At 51.3% G+C, this 18,975-nt stretch overlaps 1 protein-coding gene across 1 annotated transcript in view; it reads left to right on the top strand.

The window, feature by feature from the left end:
- Positions 1-18,975, top strand: part of ITFG1 (integrin alpha FG-GAP repeat containing 1) — a 91,287-nt gene that overhangs the window by 43,301 nt on the left and 29,011 nt on the right. Inside the window, exons 9-10 of the mRNA XM_053914709.1 lie at positions 8,453-8,547; positions 10,892-11,064. Of these exons, the coding sequence (XP_053770684.1) occupies positions 8,453-8,547; positions 10,892-11,064 (268 nt within the window). The remainder of the gene's footprint in view (positions 1-8,452; positions 8,548-10,891; positions 11,065-18,975) is intronic.

Below are 18,975 nucleotides of genomic sequence, written 5' to 3'. Positions count from 1 at the left end.
CTCCCCCTGTGGGGGCAGGAGGAGGTCGTAGAGTGACGGGGACACTCTGGGTTAATGTCTTCTCAAATTAGCTGTAGCCAGTTCAGTGAACAACATCCTCTGGCGTGGTGGGTTTTACAGAAACCAGCGTTTCCTGGGCATGGAGTAGGTATTCAGGGGAAGGTTATTAGAACTCTGCGATGCCTGAGATTTTTTATATCAGAAGAGAGGCAGACTTAAGCTGCTTTAACGCGCTGGATTTGAAAGACACCTTAGACAGAGCTTGCTGGCCGTCCCCGCACCGGGAAGCGGTGGCTGCTGCTGCGGAGTGTCCGAGGAGCTGGGGCCTGGGCCCCTGCTGGGGTCTGCGGCCCCCAGGTGCCTTCCGTAGGTCAGTGGGCGTCTTCCGGGAAACACACTGAGTGTTTCCCCTGTTCAACTGTGTGTTGAGTCTTTTCCCAGGTAGGCTCCGAATGTCAAGTTCTAGAATTTCTACAAATTAGGTGATACGTTTTTATTACATTACATAGGACAAAAAAGTCAAGAAGAATAAGGTACATTTTTTTCTATGGAAGAAAAAATTACACGCAACCAGACTTAGAGTAAACATGTATTCATCTTGTATCTAATGCCGGATGTACTGGAAATCAACAAAAAGCTACAACTCTAAAGAGAGAACAGAAACCCCAGCAGAATGTGAGCGTTTTCGGTAGATGGAATCACACTGTAACCCTCATAACACGTACACTGATCTGCCCCAGTCTGCTGGCGCCTGTGTGTCTGATCACCACCAGGAGGTCCCCTTTATTCCCCAAGTGGAGGGGGTACCCAGCATGTTGGTGGAGCCTCGGAATCGTCGGTCACTCTCCTAAATCACCCTATAAGAAGCAGAGGTGCTAGTGGAAAGAGACACTCTCGTCCCTCATGACCATTATTGACACACTGGAGAATATGGAACCCCCTGAAGGGGGTGTTTCCAGTGGCTGAGAGCAAAGCTTGCTCGGTGCAGTTTCCTTCTTGGATGTGTTTGGAAGCTTCGGGGAGACTCACTAAGAGGGTACGTCCAAGGCTGGGGTGACTGGGCCAGAGCCACCCCTGGGGGTGGACAGCAGTGGTCATATCCAGGCTGGACTGGAGGCGAAGCTGTCAGGACTTGCAGGCCGATTGGCTGTTGGAGGGGAGAGGACAAGCAGCGAGGGTGGCTTCTAGGTTTGGGGCTGGAGCCGCCGACCGCAGGGCGGCCCCTTCGCTGGGGTAGGGGTGGGGCAGGAAGTGAAGCTTTGCAGTCTGCTAGTGGTTCTGTCTTGGACGGGTCGGCTTCGAGGTGTCCGTTAGACACCAAACCCAGATACTAGCGGGGAACAGAGGCTCTGGAGAGACACAGAGTTCGACCTCAGCACAGCCATTTAAATGCCTTTGGAAGAAGGACAACGAATAAGGGAGTGCCGGACCCACAGTGTCCCCGCGTCCCCACACTGTACGTGGAACTCCAGCCCACTGGCCTCTTCGGTGTTCTTCCCACGGGCCAGGCACACAGGACCCCCACCCCACCCCGCCCCGAGGTCCTTTGCCTTTGCTCATTCCTCTGCATAGTGCTCTTCCTCCAGTGTTCCTCCTGGCTCACTCCCTCACCCCCTTCTAGTCTTGTTGAAAGTGTCACCTCCAGGAAGCCTTCCCTGACTGTTGTTTAAAATGGGCACCCTGCCCCAGCACTCCGACCTCTTTCCCTCTTCATTGTCCTCCACAGCAGTGGTCAGGGCCCACACCAGTCGGGCACCCTCTCGAGACTCCACCCCACTGCTGTGTGTGGTTCACAGCCGCGTCCCAGACCTGCAGCAGCGGCGGCCCCATTGCAAACACTCAGTGGATGATTCTGAATGAATAACGAAATGGAAAGCTGTCTAGTTAATTTAACTAATTGGTTCTTTAAGACTTGAGCCCAAATTTAGGACATGTCTTAAGTGTCTTCAATGGTAATTCTCAGCCAGAACTTCTGAATGTCACTCACATGCTAAGGACTGATGTCACACTGACTTTCCTCATTTGGATTAAAGTGAGTGGTTGCCCTGAAGTGGCTGCGAACCTCTGAACCAGATGGGTGCTGACTCAGTGGGAGACACCCTAAGTCCGTATAAATGATAATTCGTAGTCTTTATGTTTCCATTTTCTGGTTCCTGGGTTCTGACAACCTGCATCACGTAGAGCGTTTATATTATCTGATACTCAGCAGACCACCGTATCCGCACAGCTTCCGAATATCCTTTTGGAGGGTTCTAGTGCCCGCTTCATTCTGACCCGACCAAAGTAAAAGCAAGCAGTTCGAGCTGTTGTCGCTCTAACCTGCGGGACCTGCGTCTCCCTCAGCCCGCCCCGCCCCGCCGAAGAAAGACGATACTGTTAGACATTTTTGGTAAAACGGAAATGTTCTTTGTGCACGCCTTGCCATAAGGCACAGGAAGGAAGGGAGACAGTCTTCGAGTCTTCCTCTCACGGAAGTCCAGCTCGTGTGAATGTCCTTCTCGTCCCTTGTCCCCGTAGCGATTGCGGGCAGCGGTTACCACAGCAAAAGCCATCAGACCCTGGGTCCCCCCCACCCCGAGCCTGTGAGGCGTCGGTCTTGTGGGTCACACAGCCAGATGTGATTCTGATAAACACCTCGAGTGCTTTCTGGACAGCAGTGGTGATCATATACAGACTGTGAAATGGCTTCTTCAGAGTCTTGGTTTTCTGCGCCCTCCGCATTTAAAGCAGACGGGCTGTGCCGGTTTCTCTGAAGGTGTATAGATGCTGGGAGAAAGTGAGAACCGAAACCCTGAAGCCTTTATGTACAGGGCGGAATGTGACCGCTCTGGCCCGTCAGGGTAAGGGGTTTGTTTGGGAAAGCTGCTTCTGACACCCCATGTTCTCAGAACTGCAGGTCTGTTCATTTGGCAGTGGGACGCGGTATTAGGATGTACAAGTGGCCCCCTGAATGTTATATTTCACCCACTTACAGTCTGGTGCCTGGGCTGCCCGAGGACCGCCTCTGCCTGTCTACTGCACGCATCCACGTGGGCTGTCCTTCCCCGTCTCTCCCGTGCCTTGAGGTGTCTGGGCTGCACACTGGACGTGTGCATGCGGTACCATGGTTACTCTGGGGGCCAGAGGCTCGCCCTTTCCCAGGGCCCAGGCTGCGGTAGCCCGTGTGTTTGGGTGCTTTTCCAGGCTGTTCTCACACAGACTGTGCTCCTCGTCACGGCAGTCTGAGCTCCCTGTTTCCTCAGCTCATGCTCCACTGTCTGACAGACACCCTTGAAGAGCAGGAGCTGAAGGAAACGGTGCAGGAAAAGCCCTCGCCCCTCCCCGTCTTCTCTGGCTCTGTGCGGGAGGTGCCTCCCAAACCCAGCCAGGCTCCTGCTGCGTCTGGAGCGCGCAACCCAGGTGAAAACTCAGCGGGTGAAATTCTGAAACCTATGTCTAAAACCCCAAGGGGTTTAAACATCAAAATCTAAATTTGGGCCATTGTGTTTTTACAAATTTAACATTGCCTAGAAAATACCCAGACAGTGAATGAAGAGCAAGGGAAAGAGGGCCAAGCCCTTAAAGCCCCGGGGGGCGGGGGTTGGGGGGGGGGTCGTGCCCCCTCTGCCCGTCCTGCGAACCAGAAATCTGAGTACGGGGTGAAAGCCGCCCCCGTGGTCCTGAAGCCTGGCAGTCCTTGGCCCAAATCCCAGCTCCCCCCAATGAGTGTATGAACTTATGAGAGTTACCTGCCCATTTCGTGTTGTGGTAGCACAGCATTAATATGCTTTGCTAATGAAACGTCTGTTTTGAAATTCTGTATTTTATCCTAAAAATCTAATTTGGCTATTGTGATCATTTTTGCCTCAAACTCTGTTTATTTCTGTGCCAGTAAGTTCTCTTATGTGAATGTGAGCGCTCCGAAGAACAGAGTGTAGTGTGCTTTGTGCACTGCTGTGGAAGTAAGGAGAGTGAGTTTCTGTTGGATCTTGGTTTCCATACGTGTGCTTCCAGCCTCGTATGGATAGCGAACCACAAAAGTGTGTCTTTGCTTGTGAGTGCACACCTGTCGTGTGTCTCACGTCGTGCGAACACATGCCTGTCGTGCGTCTCACGTGTCTTTTAGCAGATGTGAGGGGAGAGCTGTTACTTCTCCCCTTCCTCTGCGTCTGTTTTAGCAAGATATGCCGTTTTAGAGGCCCTGTGTCGAAACCTTTTAGCTCTCGGCCCCACGTGTCAAATGTAAGGAAAGCCCTGAAACCCACGCGGAACTCCCCACCTGAGTCAGCAGTGAGGCCTGCAGTGTCTGCTCGAGACCGACAGCCGCCCATGAGCGAGCCTTCCGGGAGCTGGACGGCGCCCTCTGACCTGCTCCCTGGCTGGGCTGGCACGACTCGCTGGACTCTGTAACTCAGGAATCACTTGATTTGTTTTTATCATTGGACTCGGGGTTCCAAGGTACAGACCGAAACACTTAGCCATTCTGCTCACGGCTCCTTTCCCTCCGTCTGCGGGGTGACACTGGTCAGGCCCTGCCTCCTTGCTCCCCTTTCTCCCGGGCACACGCTGGCATGTCCCCTGGGCAGCATTGCGGTGGGTCCTGGCAGGAAGGGCCCCACAGGGAAAGCGCTCTGTCCTCTAGGTGCTGTGCATTTTGTCCTGCCGCCCACCCACGAGGCAGCGTGTCGTGTCCTGCATGCACACCACACGCCACAGTCATTGAGGGGACTTCCTGAGGTGGCCCTGCCCACGGTGGCCCCTCGCAGCAGCCACAGTTAGGTTCCTCTTGACCACTTTACAGATAAGGGTGATCGATACAACAGGGACTGCGATTCTGTGTGAAGCCTGGGGGTCGTCCACGAAGCGGAGCCGCACGGCCGGAGGCACCCGTGTGTGCGGTCTGCTCCTCGCTCACATCTTACGCTAAAGTAAGTTCCGGGGAAATCGGAGATGGAAACAGAAACAACGCCTCTGGGAGCTGTGAATCGGAAAGGCCTTACTAAGTTATAAGCAGAATTTAGAAGATATAAAGGAAAATAATAAGTCATAGACAAAAGAATACCTTTTTAACATGGAAAAAAACTCCTACAAATTGGCAGGAAAAAGACCGACGACATCATTAACATGAGAGAAACTGCGATTTGCAAAGTCGGACGGCCGCCTGGTGCCAGCACAGTGAGCGGTGGCGTGCCGCATGCCACAGGCCAGCTGACGTCGTTCGCGACAAAGCGTCGTGAACGGTTAAGAGAATGAGAAATGCGTGTATGACTCTCATGTGTATCTTGTCTCCCGCTTAGTTAAAAACAGAAAAACTCTTCATTATTAATCCATGTTATGAGAACAAGAACTTTATTTTCATGTCCTCATGTTCTTAAATTAAAATTTTCAGAAAATTGGTTTGAATTGTTGAATGTGTTTCATTAAAATGATGAATCTGTTCTAGGGAAGAATTTTATTTGAGATCTGGCTTCAGGGGGACATCGGACGGAAGTTAACAGGTGTTTAGTGCGCACTTTGGTCTGGAGCGATGAGCCATTCCGACGGCCGCTTCCCCACCGTGGGCTCTCGCATCAGTTCATCAGAAGGCCGGGCCTTCTGTCACAGTTGTGTCGAGGCTTTAGGAAGGACTTTCAGCCTTCAAGGACACTCGGTAGGACAATACCGAGGCCTGAGGAGAAGACAGCTTGAAGACGCTAGCGCCTGGGACTTCTGTAGGGATCATGCGTCTGGTCGGCAGCCCCTCCGTCAGCCCGACCCACAGAGTCACATCACTTCTCGGAGGGTTTGCTCCAACACACCCGTGCCTCTGAGTCAGTGAAACTGATTTCTCACACTGCCTTCTTCCCTAGGCATACTAGCCTGTGGGGGAGTGAGAGACTCCTGTAATCCGAGGATTAAAAAAGATAGGCAGGTTGTAAAACACAAAGGCAGGCTGAGGAAACCTTCCAGATGACAGGAGACCAACGATGATCAAGAGCCACCGGTGCAACTCCCACCCCTGGACGAGGCCCTGCGCCCCAGGAGCAAACCACTCCGAAGGGCATCAGGGGTCAGTGGCAGCACTAAGACCTGAATACGCAATAGGGGCGGTGGCATTCCCGCCTCTGTGTGAATCGGTGACGGTGCTGTGGTTACGCAGGAGAACGCCCCCGTTACTGGGGTGTGCGCACAGGGCGGTGACTGGGCGGGTAGGTGCGCGGTTCAGAACAGGGTTGATCCCGTAGAACACACAGGTGCCGGCCACACGGGCCAAGCTGGGGGGAGGGTTTGCTGGCGCTCCTTCTCCTGTTCTTACGATTGCAATTTTAAGTTTAATTTTCTTTCTAAATAAAGTTTAAAAAAGCATACAGGAAGGCGGCACATGTAAGATTTAAAAGTTCGTTGTCTTTAAGAGAGAGAAAATTTCCTTTGGGTATGAAGTCTCCGAAAATCCTCACAAAGCTGTTCTCCCCCTTCCCCTGAATACCAGAAGCCAGCCCTAGAGGCGGCGCAGGGAGGTGGCGCTGTGACGAGTTCTGTGACCTCGTCTGTCAGTTGCATTTGAAATGAATGTGCATCAGTTTATTTAGATGGTTATTTGCCAGCATTAAAAATCAGCTAGGTCATGGTCAAAATTCCTGTGGGAAGTAGGACACTACTTGGGAGAAAGAAAGTAGCTGGAGAAAGTGCAAACCATAATCTAATCCTGAGTATTCGCCACGTGGGGGAAAAGGTGCAGCAGAGGCTGGGTTGTGTTCTGCCCGCGGGGCCCCCGTTAGTTTGCACTAGAATGGCTTGGTTTTAACGGAGCCTGTGCTGTTACCAGCACCAGCTTATAGGTCACGTTTGCATTTAATTCTCACTTGGCTGGCTGTTTTCTCTCCATCTCTTTAACCACGATGTACTGTTGGTGCCCCTGGAAAGCCCTCTCCGCCCCAAGCGGCCCCGCCCAGCATCCTCCATCCCCCTTGCTTCCTCCTCAGGAGTCCGGGTGCGTCCACTGTCCAGCCTCGGGGAGCTGGCTCCACTGTCCAGTACAGGGTCAGCCGGGAGTATCGCCACCAATGATGCTAATCGTGAGGATCACAAGTAATTAAACCATGAAATTCAATGGAAAAGGTCACTTTTCATTTAAGCGAAAGGCACCTTGCTGAGGTCCGCTCCCCTAGGCTGGACTCGCCGCCTCCTCAGCCTCAGATTCTCTTTTCCTTCTGAGTAGGTTGTTGGAGACACGGTGCACGCACTGTGCCTCTGTCTCCCGGCGTGTGCACCTCGACGCGGGAGGGCACTTCCTCACTGTCCACCCTTGCACACCTGTCCACCTCCATAAGGAAGGGCACTTCCTCACTGTCCACCCTTGCACACCTGTCCACCTCCTCGAGGGAGGGCACTTCCTCACTGTCCACCCTTACACACCTGTCCACCTCCGCGAGGGAGGGCACTTCCTCACTGTCCACCCTTACACACCTGTCCACCTCCGCGAGGGAGGGCACTTCCTCACTGTCCACCCTTACACACCTGTCCACCTCCATAAGGAAGGGCACTTCCTCACTGTCCACCCTTACACACCTGTCCACCTCCACGAGGAAGGGCACTTCCTCACTGTCCACCCTTACACACCTGTCCACCTCCTCGAGGGAGGGCACTTCCTCACTGTCCACCCTTACACACCTTTCCCAGAGAAAGCGCAGCCGGCTCTGCGTTGAGTGAAGCACCCGGCCGCAGCAAATACGTCTGTGGGATGGAAGCGCGCACTTTCAGGCCCCACGTCTGAAGCCTAGGTGATGACTCCGCTGTGAAGGTCCCAGTAGGGATGTAGCTCCAGCACATCAAAATCTGTGCGCCCCCCTCCCATCAGGCACGGGAACAGCGGGAGGGGGAGGGGCTGGCTGTCTCCGTGTCCCCTGTAACTTGCCCCAGGGACCCGTGCTGGCGTTGGTGCAGCTTTTCAGAAACCCCGCAGCTGGAAATGACATCTGGGTCCCCTTCACTGGCTTTTTTATTGATAAAAACTGATGACTGCTTTTGAGAAGCCAGGGGGCTGAAGTCCATGCTTTACAAAACACACTTAAAAACACATGTAAAGACAAATTATGTAAACACACATTTAAAATATGCCACATAATCATGGGTTACTCTCCACAGGCTTGTTTTTCTCCTGTGGCAGCAGTGATAATTATGTAAATAAGCCAAAAACCACATTTTAAAAAATTGATGATTTTAACATTAGAGCCTGAAATGGGGTCTTTTTGCTAGCACTGGATTAATATTTAACCACAGAAAGGTGAGCAATTTAAAACAAGCAGCAGCCCAGGTAATAGGAAGCAAGGGCCAGAGTAATCTTTTTAATTGAATCCCATTTATTGCGAAGTTATGCCTCACATTTTTCCGTTTCTCCAGACCGATGGAAACCCAGGACAAATAGGAGCTGGAACCTGCGGTGCGAGACCGCCTGGCTTCACGGCCGCTAATAGACTCGCGTTTCCTTTGGCAGATGGAGACGGACACACGGATCACTTGCTCCCGGGCTGCGAGGACAGAAGCTGCCAGAAAAGCGCCATCTACTTAGCGAGGCCTGGGGCACCGCAGGTACGGCAGCTCGGCTGGCGTTCGAAGGGCTTCCATTCTCGAAAAGCTCTGGGAGGTTGGAAAGGTATCTGAAGATCAGAACAGAGAGAAAGCAAAAATAAATTATCGATCTCCTCGATAATCTAATGAAATCCATTCCGATCTACTTTTTTACTCGTTTATTAAGAGAAAAGTGCTGTTAGAATAATTTCTAGTGAAGAAAACCCATTCTTGATCCCGTAAGTAAATGATGCGTTAGCGTTTCATCTGCTGGGAACGGTAAAGCACGATAACTCTGGCAAAGGGTTGGGGAGAATATCGCATCTGTGTATTTTCACGGCTAATCTTGACTTTATTTGTGGTGCAAGATCTATTTCGTTCTCTCCTGCCGACGTTCCCCGACAGCTTGTGGGTAAATGATTCGGGATCGGAGAGTCGCAGCCAAGGGTTAGCGCGGGAATGACAGGCAACGACATGGAGAATTTCTCCATGATGGTGGCACCTGGAGGGTGGAATTAACCTGTTCTCTTTTCCACTTGGGGCTCTAAAGGGTAGAATAACATGCTGACTTTTGCAGCCCTTACAAGTAGAAACGTCACGTTTTACACTAAGACACTAAAGGGAACAAAACCAGGCTTTGTGGTCGACGGTACGGTGACGACCGGAGGGAAGCGGGGAGTAAAGGGCGAGGGGAGGAGACTCGACTTCGAATGGCGAACACAGATATTACATATGGGTGATACTGTTTGTAAATTGTACTCCTGAAACCTATACAATTTTGTTAACCAGTGTCACCCCAGTAAATTCAATAAATTTTTTTAAAAAACAAGTCTTCATATAGTCAGCATTCTAAAAAACATGTAACTATTACACTCCTAAGTTTTCTCATCTTGAACTTTCCAACACTCGGAATCCCTGGAAACGTTAGGTGTAATAACCCCTCATCACTGGCTCACAGGAACAGTAAACCTGGCAGCGACAGCCTGTCTCGAGGTGACAGACCCCTGGGAGCATAGTTTCAGTTGCACAGTCGTCCCTCTTGGGAAGGTGAGTGTCACAGTCCTCTGGTGACTGTTAAGGATGTCACATTAACGAAGAAACTTTTTACTTTTCGGACCCTAACCTAACGCATTCACCTGAACAGGAACATTTTGTCCTCATAATAAACTGCCAGCCTCTTCAGAAATTGCTGAGAGCCTGGCGTTTTGTGATGTTTCCCATCTTCCAAAACAAAACTTTTTTTCAGTCCCGTGAAACATTAGAGCATTTTGGTGACACCCAGTAAGTAGCCTTTTTGCTTTGCGGAAGATTGAAACGCTGGTGAAAGACGCAGATGAGTTTTTCACAGCAGCTGGTTTTCTGTAAGTCTCTCCTTGTCGCCGAGTTTTCTCGATTCCCGTGGCAGAAACCACGCCCAGAAAGTGTTCGGGGCGCCCTGCGTGCTGCTGTGTCCTTTGCAAGAAGCCGTTTGCAGTGTAGTTCGCCTGCCGACAAGAAAAAGCCGTCGGGGGCGCGTGCCTGTGGCCGTTTCGAGCCAGCTGTGCCTGCTCTGTCGGGGCGTCTCCAGGGGACGTGCCCGTGTCCCCACTCTTAGCCAGCTATGGGCACAACTATGATTTTAGTGGCATCTTGTCCACGCTTTAGATTTTTAGTGCCCATTAGATTACTAAAAGGGAAGGTTTGGGGGGTTCAGAAAAGAAAGGAATTTCCAAAAGCTTATTTAGTAATCAACCTATGCTCTTCATTATAGTTACTACAGAAATAAGGAATTTACTGAGATCGTGGCCTCCAGGCCTTTTGGTGACAAGGCTCACTCTCCTGGGCAGGTGGAGCTGGCCGGGGCTGGCACTGCCTGGCTCTGGGGTGCGGGGTAGGGTCACCGTCAGGCGCAAGAGGCGCGGCAGGAGGGCCAGGTGGTGCTCACGGGGCCTGGGCGCACTCTGACTCCTCCTCAGCTGGTGCCCGGAAAGGACAGCAGCAGCAGAAATTAGTTTGCTCTAATTTTGAAAACTAGTGATCTAGGTTACATTTCCAGTAAATGCAGATTTTCAAGTGGTCAACCCAACCGTGTCATTGTTACCGTCATTTTGACCCTATGATTCCGTGATTCGGTGAAACGCCTTCTAAGGCCCTATGTGCCAATTCAGAGAGAGACGCCTGGTGATAAATTTGGCAGGGAACATTTTCCTTCCAGAGTGTCAGTCACCCATCCCTCCAAGTAAACGGTAACACCCCACCACATTGTCGAGACCAAGAACTTCGGGAAGACGATGTTTATCTTGAGGACTTCAGTGGATTGCTTTGCAAATGCTGAATTGTTTTTCTAAAATAACTGTAAAATCTCCTCCTTTTCTCCTGCTCACAGTGGGTTCCAGTCTTACAGGACTTCAGCAACAAGGGCACGCTCTGGGGCTTTGTGCCGCTGGAGCAGGAGCAGAGCCCGAGGGACATCCCCATCCCCATCACCCTTCACATCGGCGACTACAACATGGATGGCTACCCGGACGCCCTGGCCGTACTGAGGAATACGTCCGGAAGGTAGGGGGTCACGGCGGGCGGGGGGCGGTGGTGCGGCAGCGTCACGCCCACGTCTGTAACAGGGCAGCACCTGCACGAGGTGCGCCCTCAAGTGAGGAGCATGACAAGGTCAGACCCCATGTCCACGCATTGTCCCCGACCTTCTCCCAGCTGCCTAGACGCCTGTCCGTTCCCGGTTTATCTTCTCAGAGCGGAAGTGAATGTCTACTGTAGCGTAAAACACCCATTTGTTACTCAACAAAATACGGTCTTTAGAAGGTCAAACTCTTTGATCACTAAATGACCCCTTACTGGGCTTTTTTGGCCCCGTTACATTGTGAGACTGAAGACCATGGTGGTTGAAAGCTGAGCCCGGGCCTTGCTCGCAGCCCAGCCACTTGCCACCGGTGTGACCGTGTGCAGGTGACCTCGACCCCTCGTCTGCAATGAGAGGAGTGGAGGTGGAGTGAGAAGTAAGGAAATAATAAACGAAGCAGCCACACCGCTAAAAGAACCTGAACAGACCTATCACTAGAAACAAAAGTGAACCAGTAATCAAAAAACTTCCCCCAGACCAAAGTCCAGAACCCAACAACTTCCCAGGTGAGTTCTACCAAACATTCTAAGAAGAGCTAATACCTATCCTTCTCAACCTAGGCTAAAAATTGACGGGGAGGAGAAGCTTTCTAATTCATCCTACAAGGCCCACATTACCCTAACGCCAAAACCAGAGGAAGAGAACTACAGGTCAACATCCCCTATGAACATAGATATAAAAACCCTTGATAAAATATTAGCAAAACAAATTCAGCAATGCATTAAAAAGTCGTATACCATGATCAAGTGGAATTTATTCTGGGGGTGCAAGGATGGTTTAATATCCACAAGTCAAACAGTGTGATATCCATAAATGGAATGAAGGATAAAAAGCGTATGGTCATCTCAATCAATGCAGCAAAACCACTTGAAAAAATTCAACATCCACTTAGAATAAAACCTCTCAGTAAAGTGGGTGTAGAAGGAACATACCTCGAAATAGTAAAGTCCAGGTATGACACACCCACAGCCAGCATCACACTCAGGGGTGAAAAGCTGGAAGCTTTCCTCTAGGGCGAAGAACAGACAAGGAGGCCCCCTCTCACCGCTCTTACTCAGCGTAGCGTTGGGAGTCCGAGCCACAGTAATCACAGGAAAACGACATAAAAGTCATCAAATTGGAAAGGGACAAGTAAAATTGTCACTATTTGCAGATGAAATGATACTATGTACAGAAAACCCTATAAATTCCACAAAAAAAACTGTTAGAGGTAATAAATTAATTCAGTAAAGTTGCGGATACAAAACCAATATATAAAAATCTGTCGTGTTTCTATACACTCGTAATGAACTACCAGAAATAGAAATAAAGAAAACAGTCCCATTTAATTTAAATATCTAGGAATAAATTTAACCAAGGAGACAAGAGACCTGCACCTTGAAAACTGTCAGACACTGATGAAAGAAGTTGAAGGTCACAGATGAATACGGGAGGTATACCATCGTCGTGGAAGGAAGAATTAATGCTGTTAAAATGTGCGGAAGCACTCTGCAGATTCGGTGCGATCCATATCCGACACCAGAGGCATTTTTCACAGAACTGGAACAAATAACCCTCAACTTTATATGGAACCAAAAGAGAGAGTGGGAACAGCAGGAAACAAGTGGAGGAAGACAGTCGAGTGAGCATTTGGTGTAAAGTTAAAGCAAACTTCTTCCTTTGTATCATTTACAAGTGTGTGATGGACTGTAAGGTTGTGTGTTACCCGCACGTACTCGCCCTGGTTATAGGCAGCTCTGAGCTCCCACCCAAATCGAAAGCTGAAATAAATGTGCTTGCCCATCACACAGCCATCTCCTTACCGCATCAGCAGTGTGGACGACATGGCCCGCTGTGTTACTGCCGTGAGTGTCTCACGTGTTTGTGCTGATTCTTCAGAGCCCACGGGTCTCGCCCTGCAGCCCGCCTGCACTGGGTGGCCACGCTGCAGTTGCTCGGTGGCCACGTGTGGGCCGGGGGCTGCCGTGCTGGACGGCAGGGTTCCCCCTCAGCCATCTCGTTCTCTGCAGCCGGAGAGTTCAAATTTGTGGTCCTAGAGCCCATTTGGCTGGTTATCGCCATTTAAGATTTCGTGTTGCCATGACCACCTCTAGTTTCCTTTGTAAGCTTTCAGGTATTATGCTTGTTGTAAGTCTGTTTCTGTATTTAATGTTTATAACTGGGAAGTAAAAGTAAGTGAACTACATTTCTAGTAAAGTCAGCAAACTGATTTGACGGAACTGTGCCCCTGTGATGCGTGGAGCTGAACGGAAGGTATAATGCAGCGGGTTTGTGCCTCGCCGCGTATAGGCCCCCGCAGTCTCGATGCGGACCCGGCGCGCAGCAGACCCGGCACGGGCGCGTCTACCCCAGCGTAGAAATGGGCGCGCAGAGCGAGTGCAGGCTGCTGTGTGCGCAGTCTGAGCTTTGCCGGCCTCGCTTCAACAGTACTGATGCGTCCTGTAGACAGGAAGACACTGTTCTGTTGTCTCATAAAAGTTTTGAACCACTTCTTTTCACGTTGTCTTACACTCCACATAACCCTTACTCTGTGGTGCACCACACGGGTCTGTCTAACCGTGCCCTCTCCTCCCGGATGACAAGCCGTGCCGGATGACAAGCCGTGCCGTGTGTAAGGGGCGGTCCGGTTTCCCCTCTGCTCCCTTATGGTGCCACCTCTGGCCACAGCCTGTCTCTGCGCCGCCTGCCTGGTGCCGCGCCCTCCGCCTCCACCCCCACTCCACGCGGCGACGATCCTGTGGTTCCAGTGTGAGTCCTGATGGCTGAGAGAGAAGTCTTCCCGCGTAGCTGTTCTTTGGAATTGTCTTGACTGTTTTGTCCCTTTGTTCATCCACACGAACTTTAAAGTTGATTCTTCTTATCTGACAAAAAAGCTCTGTTGGGCCTTGATTTGATTACATTATTGTATTTGAAGATTAATCCACAAGTGATGTTGAATCTTCCAGTTCATAACCTTTGTTCCCATTTTTAAAATATTCTTCAGCAATGCTTTGTCATCACCCTCATAACACTTGTGTGCACTCTCATTAGATTGCTCCTGGGTGACAGGAGCCCCACTGACACCGAGTGAGGTTCTTTCTGTTAACTCTCTGACGACTACCACCGGTGAGATTGTGGGCTTCGCAGGGGCCTTGCGTCCACTCATCTCGTTTCAGTCTCTTACCCTGATGGTCTGTACGTTCTCTCGCAGGCCTCAGGCATGTTGTCCCTTCGTTTGGAAACACGGACAGCGAGACCGCTCGTCACACAGCCGTTCTCTGTGCTCTTTCTCCGGCCCCACCGCGCGGGCACGGGTCGGGACGTGCGGCGGCGGGTGAAGTGGGGACGCTGTTGCCTGGCAGCGGCGACGTGTTCGTGGCTGCACGTCGTGGTTTTATTCAGAGGAGTAGTTTAGTTTTTAACGTGTGACGGAAGCTGGCATGACTTACTAGAATGCAAATACGGCATTCTCTGATTTAATAGAATATTTATTTGCCTAATAAACACAGATCGTAGAAATTCAGAAAGTACAAATAAAGCAGGAAATGAAAGTCACCCATAAGCACATCACCCAGAGATGACCAGTGTTTGTGTTTTGGCAGAATCTCACTTCAGGCTCTAAAGTCAATCTAAAAATGGCACAATTGCTCTGAAAAACCCATTCAATCATATATATAATAGAAATGTGTACACATCTGTGTGATCTTCCCTGCCCATACGGCCACATGGAGAAGAAGCCGCAGGAGAGCGCAGCTTCCTAGCCTTTTCCCTGTGCTGCTCCAGCTGGTGAGCAGCCGATGACACCCGACGGTCCTCTCCCAGTGGGCCAGGCGTGGGCACAGAGCTGGACTCGGGACGCCAGCGGTGTGTGGGTCTCCTGCGGCAGGTGTAAGATGCCACCTTACTGCTGACGTGAGCACCTGTGTTTGTGCAGGATGGGCCATAGTTTATAAACACTCGTGTTTGTGTATTTACTTGCTAGCGTTTTCGTTTAGGCCCAGTGGGCATTTGAAAAATGGCATCTTTCATAATATAAAAACAGGGTTGAGGAAATGCGAGGAGAGGCCAGGGGTTCCGACACTCCAGGGGACACACATGTTCATTCTGAGCCCCTTCCGGAGGTGGCAACCAAGTCAGCTCCACAGCACAGAACCGCAGCTTGGTATGGGCTCAGGTGCATGTGGGAGATTTAGCAAATGACTGATGAACGTGAAAGGAAAACTGTTAAAATAACAGATTCCCGAGGCATGAAATCCATGTTCACCGAGCTTTTGAAATGCTGCTGTTCATAGGTCTTAGGAACTAGTCCCCTCCCTTCCAAGTAAGTCGGGGTCGGAAACCAAGTAGCGCCCCACAGCGGCCGTCACTCTGCACGAGCCCCGGCCGCAGAAGTCGCCGTCTGCAGGCCAGGGGAGGGGTCCCGGTTGCCTGCCCTCGGCCGGCCGTTCACGCAGACTTTCTCGGGGTTTCCGGCACGGTGGTCTCACCCTCTGCTGTCTCCTCTCTGTGTCCTCAACGACCTATTTGGGACCACGAGTACCTAGCACAGGAGTCACGGCTCATTCGTGACGTTCGCTGTAAACTTCATGGCCCCAGCTGTGCCATGACTTGGCAGTTTCAAGTCCATAGTGTTTCAAGAAGTGGGAGTTTTATCCTGCCCCCTAGGAAGGGTGGGAAGGAACGTTGGGGTAACAAGCATAAACCCTGAATTGGGTCGCCTGGGGTCACATGAGGCCCGGGAAGACCCGACAAGGAAGGCGATTTCAGTGTTACAGGACCGCTAACCACAGTAAGCCACCTTTTCTTTCAGAGTTTTAGTTAATTAAATGTTTTGTCCTCTGCTTAATAAAGGGTTTAATGGGTGATTATGTGTACATTCCTGGTTTAATCTCATTTTAATGCGTTTTCATTGATGGGATAATGCCCTTCTTCAAAGGCACGTAATTATCTTAACTCAGCACGTTGTCAAACTTTTCCCAAGAACATAAAATTAAGACTGGAATGTGGTAATAAGTTCCTGTGCCTCACAGGCGTTCAGGTACCTAGAACGTCTTACCTTCCGTGAAGTAGTGGGTGTTTTACAGAAGCTGGTTTTAGCATACAGCGTAAACACAAACGTGGCGGGTGCCAGAGCAAACTTCTGTCCCTGGATTGAATCTCATCGACGTCCCCAACTGCAAATGAATGTGACTGACGTTCACCTACAAATGATATGTACGGGTGAGTCCGCTGTCCAGAGGAGTCGCCTGGGTAGAAGAGAATTTCTTCAATAATGTTTAAAACACTTGAGAAATTCATCTATAGAATTGCCCATGGGGGGGGGGGATGCACAATGCAAACAAACAAAAAAAACCACGTGGGGAGGTGTCGTGTTTAGCTGGCGCTCGCGTGTTTTCGGAGGTTATTCATCTCTCGAGTTGACTGACACGGGCTCCTCTCCGTCACTGGCGATTCATCTTTTCCGTCATTCCGGTGGTGGTTTGGGGGCTTCTTCTAGTGTCACCTGCCTCCTGAGGACGCCCCACAGGCAGGCCCTTCAGCTGTTGCCTCTTCCTCCGTCTCTTCCTCACCTGCTCCATCCAAGGTTACTAACAGACAGCATGGCCGTTGTGTTGTGTTTATTTTACATAATAAACAAACACAGATATTGTATTAGCTAGAAAGAAAAGGGAGTGGCCACCAAATTAGCCGATATAGGGACACCTATGAGTACAGGTAAATTGAAACGTGACCAGATCTAAGCTCTTCTGGGACAGGAACTTGGGCGTTCAGTGAGGCGAGCGTGGCCTGTCAGCTGGCCGTGCTCTGCGGAGGGGGCTTCCTCCCGCCCTTCAAGGAACGCGCACGGCCTGTCCGCCGAGTGTCGTTCCTGAGGTTTACTCGGAAAGACGGACACGCGCCCAAACCGCAGCCCTCTTCCTCCCACGCGAGCCCGGCTGACAGTGATATCGGGGAACTGGGAGGAAGAGCGTTAAGGACACTGTAGACGAGGAGGGACTAAGGTGGACACACAGCGCTGAGAGCGGCCAGGGCGGAAATCACACCGCAAGTCCAGTGAGCCCTCAGCCCCATCCCTTAGGGGAGATGCGGCCTGGGCGCTGCGCTGGGGGTGCTGAGGAGCCACACTGATCTCGCAGAGCCTCTGAAGATGGTGAAAACCAGCTCTGCAAGCGAGGTTACGGCAGGGCTTGGCCCGCTCAGGGAAGACACCGCAGCCGTGCATGTTTTAAAGCCCACGGCACTTAAACCTGTCCCTCGGAGTTTTTATGGGTTAGAATTATCCGCAGTTACGTCTGTTTATTAACAGCTCTGTTGAGCCACAGTTCACACATCATACAGCTCACTCACTCACTCCGTACGATTCAGCGCCTTTCTGTGTGTTCACGGGGCTGTGCGCCCATCACCACACTTCATTTTGGGGCATTTCGTCACCCCGAAAAGCAGCCCACTCGCCCTAGCCGTTGCTCTCCAGCCCCACCAGCCCTAGGAAACCACGCGTGTTCTCTGTCTCCGTAGTGTCGCCGGTCCTGGGCGTCCTCTATAAACCAGTCCCACGGCGCGTGGCGCTCTGCGACAGGCTTGGCCCAGCCCGATGTCTTCAGGGGCCCGCCCCTCGGCAGGCAGCGTGCATCGGCGCTTCCTCCTGTCGTTGAATATTCCGTGTGCGACGCGCCACGTTGTATCCGATCCTTGGCAGGTGCATATCTGACCGGCACGAATCATACTGCTGTGAATATTCATAGACGAGTTTCTGTGGGGGCAGGTTTGTTCTTCTTGAGCTGCACCTAGCGGTGGGATGTTCCCAGGGACGGACCTGGGTTTCCCCTTTGACGCCCTGCCAGACTGCGTCCCGGGCGGCTGCCCCGTTCTGTGCCCCCGCTGTGTGGGAGGAGGGCCTCAGCCCTTCCCCATCCCCTGTGTGCCTAGGGGCCATTTGTGTATCTTCCTCGGCTGATTGTCTATTTAGACCCTTTGCCCATTTTTTAAATTTATTTATTTGTCTTTTTATTATTGTGTTATCAGAGTTTTTACATATTCTAGATATAAATCCCTTGTCGTATACATGATTTGCAAAAGTTCTCTCCCGTTCTGTGGGTCGTCTTGGTGGGGTCCTTTGAAGCACAAGTGTTCTTCGTTTTGTTGGTGTCAGCTTTGTTTTTTCTTTTGTGGCTGGCGGTTTTGGTTTTCCTACGGAAGGGTCCGCGCATTTGTAACAGCTTTGTTGAGGTCTGACTGACAGCGTGGACCACACGTCTTCGAAGTGCGCGCGTCGGCAAGTTCTCATACGGACAGTGAGAGCTCCCTTAGTCAGGGGTGGACCCTGCCCGTAGCCGCAGAAATTCTCCTTAGCCCTTGGCCTCGCCCTTCCCCGCCTTCCCCTCCATCTCCCGGGCTGCTCCGGCCTGCTCCCTGCCCCTGTAGATAGGTCGTGTTTCCTGCTGCTCTGTGTGACTAGCCGCGCAGTGGAGGCCCTCACGCCTGCGTTCTTTCACTCAGCTTGTAATACCGAGATTCTTCCATGTTTATACATATACATCTTCAGTCCATTGCCTCTTTTGGCTGAGGCGTATTCACTGTACCGATACATCCATTCACATGTTGATGGGCATTTGGGTTTTTATCAGGTTTTGTCGTTGCACGGAATCTGCTCCGAACATTCCCGCGCCAGTCACTGGGTGCCCCGAGCAGTGCGCTGCCCTTGGGCGCACACCCAGGGATGGAGGGCTGGGTCTTTTGGAAGCTGCGTGTTTCACTTTTTAAGAAAATGCCAAACAGTTCCAGGTGCTTCGCATTTTCTTAAGCATTGCTACCATCGGTCTTTTTAACTGTAGTTACTCTGTTTGTAGTTTCTGTCC

This window comes from Desmodus rotundus, chromosome 12 (assembly GCF_022682495.2).
Source record: "Desmodus rotundus isolate HL8 chromosome 12, HLdesRot8A.1, whole genome shotgun sequence".
NCBI classification, from domain to species: domain Eukaryota; kingdom Metazoa; phylum Chordata; class Mammalia; order Chiroptera; family Phyllostomidae; genus Desmodus; species Desmodus rotundus.
Note: the sequence above shows the minus strand (reverse complement) of the source record. Positions and strands in the feature narration are given on the sequence as shown.